General features: G+C 49.1%; 1 protein-coding gene across 1 annotated transcript; it reads left to right on the forward strand.

Moving 5' to 3' along the window:
- Positions 1 to 587: 587 nt before the first annotated feature.
- Positions 588 to 3188, forward strand: GARIN3 (golgi associated RAB2B interactor family member 3). The gene is made up of 2 exons (XM_047073417.1): positions 588 to 1208; positions 2004 to 3188. The coding sequence occupies exons 1-2, from the start codon at positions 588 to 590 to the stop codon at positions 3186 to 3188; spliced, it is 1806 nt and encodes a 601-aa protein (XP_046929373.1).
- Positions 3189 to 3484: the final 296 nt, after the last annotated feature.

The following is a 3484-nucleotide window of genomic DNA, read 5'->3' on the forward strand; positions in this document are numbered from 1 at the left end:
GCCCCTTTGACCATTTACTCAGCAACTACTTTCCAGTGTCTGTCAGCACTGTGCTATGCACTGGGGACATGCAGAATGGCAATCCCAACAAGATCCCTGCCCTTAGCAAGCACAGGGTCCACTTCCAGGATTTTATCCTTAGGACATAATTTAGCAGATGTATAACTATACTTGCAGGAAGATGATCATTATAAGGATATCTGTAACAACAATGAAACTGGAAACCACCCAGATATTTACAAAAGCAGAATTGTTTCATAAATCACATATCCCAATATCTTGATTAGAAAGAATATCTGGTCTACGCACATCTACATCCTGGTAGGGTCAGCCTGTTCCCTGGTGAGGTGGTGGTTAGTTTGGGGTGGGGAGTGGGGGGTGGGGGGAGACTGGTGACCCTGCATCAAGGGGGTGACTGCTTAGAGGCTGGGACAAAGGGGTGTGTGATGAAGACAGGTCACAAAGGACTGGAGGATAAATGCGGTGGTGGGAAGAGATTTAGGCAGAGCCCTGTAGGGAGATGGGCAGTTGCCTTCACTCCCTCTCTCTCTCAAGGACTCGATTTGTGGCTGGTGGAGCTGTCTCAAATGAAGAGAACCGTGAGCAGCGAGTATCTGTTACCTTATTACACGGCCCACAGCTACCGTTCAATGGGCGTGTTCAATACCTCCATGGGGGAACTGCAACGACAACTGTACAAGGGAGGAGAGTATGACATTTTCAAATACGCACCTATGTTTGAAAGCGACTTTATTCAGATCAGCAAAAAAGGAGAGGTGATTGATGTACACAACCGTGTCCGAATGGTGACTGTGGGCATTGCATCCACCAGCCCCATCCTCCCTTTACCTGATGTCATGCTACTGGCTCGACCAACAAAAGTCTGTGAGGAGCATGCCAGACACACCCGGACCACCAAGGGGAGAGGTCGCAAGCCCATGAAGACCCTAGAGCTCACCAGGCTACTTCCTTTAAAGTTTGTCAAGATCTCCATTCATGATCACGAGAAACAGCAGCTGCGCCTAAAGCTGGCCACTGGCCGCACTTTCTATCTGCAGCTGTGTCCCTCTTCAGATGCACGAGAAGACCTATTTTGCTACTGGGAAAAACTTGTCTATCTCCTGAGACCACCAGTGGATAGCTGCAGCAGTACCCCGACACTGCGAACTGGGGATGAAGCCACCTTAGAGGATGACAAAAGCCTAGTGGTAAGCATCAACAGAGACTCAAGCAAATGAGGCAGGGGCCTTTGGCAGAGTAGCTGAAAGCTAGTCCTACAAAACCTCTGGTGCTCTCTGAGGCTCACCTGGGAAACACATTCCACTTGAATAGGCACACAGTCAAATGAGCCACCACTACAGGACTTACCACACTGGGGGAGCTCCTGAGCACATCTCAAAATTGTCCCATGGGGCTGACTTTCAGAGAGACCTTAGCTAGCAGCTGTTCTGGTCTCATACCCAAGGTTGTTAATTCCTTCCACAGCATCTTGATTGTCTAATCTCTTCTTCAACACTTACCCCAACCCAGTTAGTCTCATCAGCTGTGGAACACTGTTAACAATTAGGAAGTCCTTTCTTCTGTATCCCTGTGACTACCACGTACTGATTAAAATCAGGACAACCCATGTGTGTCTGCACATGCACAATTTTAGCAGCCACTACAATGTGAAATGTGTGGATTCCTTGGCCCAGGAAACCCTACTTCTAGGAACCTGTCCTGCAGAGATATAAACCCATGTACATAAAATAAAAATACATGAAGATGGGGAACTGTATGAGTGCTTCCCCTGGTGCTGGGAGTGTTGAGCAAAACCAAGTGACCATTTGACAGGAGTGCTGTAGATGGGCTCTTGCATCAAGTGGGAGCATAGACTTGATAATTTTGAAGGTCTTTCCAATTATAAGCCCTTGGGTTGTTCAGTTCCAGGTTAAGAAAGAAGTAGAAAGTTCTAGTCTCACTTTGTCATCTCTCTCTTACCTGTTTCTCCTCCCCTGACACAGACCCCAGAGCTCCATGGAGAAGGGGATCAGGATGAGTTTAGGCTTCACAAGCCTCATGAGGTGTCTAGAGCCACCTCTTCTGGTTACGCTGGGGGAGAGGGAATCCATCATGCCCACCACAGAATGCCTGGTTCACCTGCGGTCCTGAAGACTTCAGGAACTACTGAAGGAGCAGCATCCGGGTCAGCCACAGGCATGGCAGTAGCAGGGACAGCAACAAGTGCTACAACAGGCTTAGCAGTGGCAGGGGCAGGAACGAGGCCTTCCTCCGGTGCTCAGAGCATATCGGCAACCAAGGCTATAGGTCCAGGCCAGGTGAACACAGTGGCCCTGGCTGGAGCCGCCGCCAAATGTCCGGGAGAAAGTGGATCCAACAAGGCCATTGCAGGTGTTGTCAATATATCCTCAGAGGGTACGAACGTGGCCTTGGGCGCTGCAAGCACATCCTCGGTAGGTAATTCCACAGTAACAACAGGAACTGCCAGTCTCTCCTCAGCGAGCAGCATGAGTGTGGTGTTTGCAGGTGCAGTGATGGCTGGCACACCTACTGGGAAAGACCCAGTAGCAGCACCCCTCGTCTCAACCTTGCAGAGTGAAGGCTACATGTGTGAATGGGATGGAAGCCAGAAGGTCTCCCAGCCCAGTGCTGAAACCCGGAAGGGAAAAAAAGAAAGAAGAGAAAAGAAAGATAGAACTTCCAGTAGGAAAAGTTCCCATCACCACAGGACAGGTGAAAGTCACCACAGGACGGGAGGGAACAAGTCGACCCAGAAATCATCCTCCCACCGGTCCTTATCCAGCCATGACAAAAGAGATGACAAAAAGGAGAAAGGGCAGAGCCGTGTAAGAAAGAGAGGACACCACTCTCACAAGAGTGGCAGCTCTGTGGCAAAGGAGTCAAGGACAGCTCACAAATTGGGGAAGATAAAATCTGCAAACAGTTCAGGTACTGTAAGTAAGAAATCCAGTAAAATTGGCTCTTTCTTCAAGAGCTTGAAAGTCATTTCTGGTTCAAAAGCGGCAGCCACAACACACAATAGGGAGTTAGACTTCGTGGCTAAGACCGTAGAGAAGCGCAACATAGAGGCCAAGATAGAGAAAGCCCAGGATGGCCAGGAGGATATCTGTAGTACCCTGACATCTGAGACAATGGAGACAATAATCTTTGAAGCCAAATCCATTTAAATAGGAGACCGGACAGGAAGCTGCCATGGAGACCCAGCCTTGGGGAAACATCCCTAGAGAGTCAATTCCAGCTTTCTCTAATAAAGGAAACCATGCAACTCCAAAAGAAATGCTATCTTGTTTGAATGTCTATATCCCCTAGCCTGGTAGTGACTTCACATTGGCTTCTGTGATGTGAACTATGCTGCAGCCTGAGACCCCAGCTTCCAGTCAAACAGAACCTGACCTCCCACCCATAACCAGCAGAGCCAAACTGAGAGCCATGCTTTGCCTCAACCCCTTTCTGCCTTTGGTTT

Source organism: Lynx rufus, unplaced genomic scaffold (assembly GCF_022079265.1).
Source record: "Lynx rufus isolate CCGP_SWC_20201006 ecotype Redwood Valley unplaced genomic scaffold, mLynRuf1.p SCAF_1, whole genome shotgun sequence".
NCBI lineage: Eukaryota > Metazoa > Chordata > Mammalia > Carnivora > Felidae > Lynx > Lynx rufus.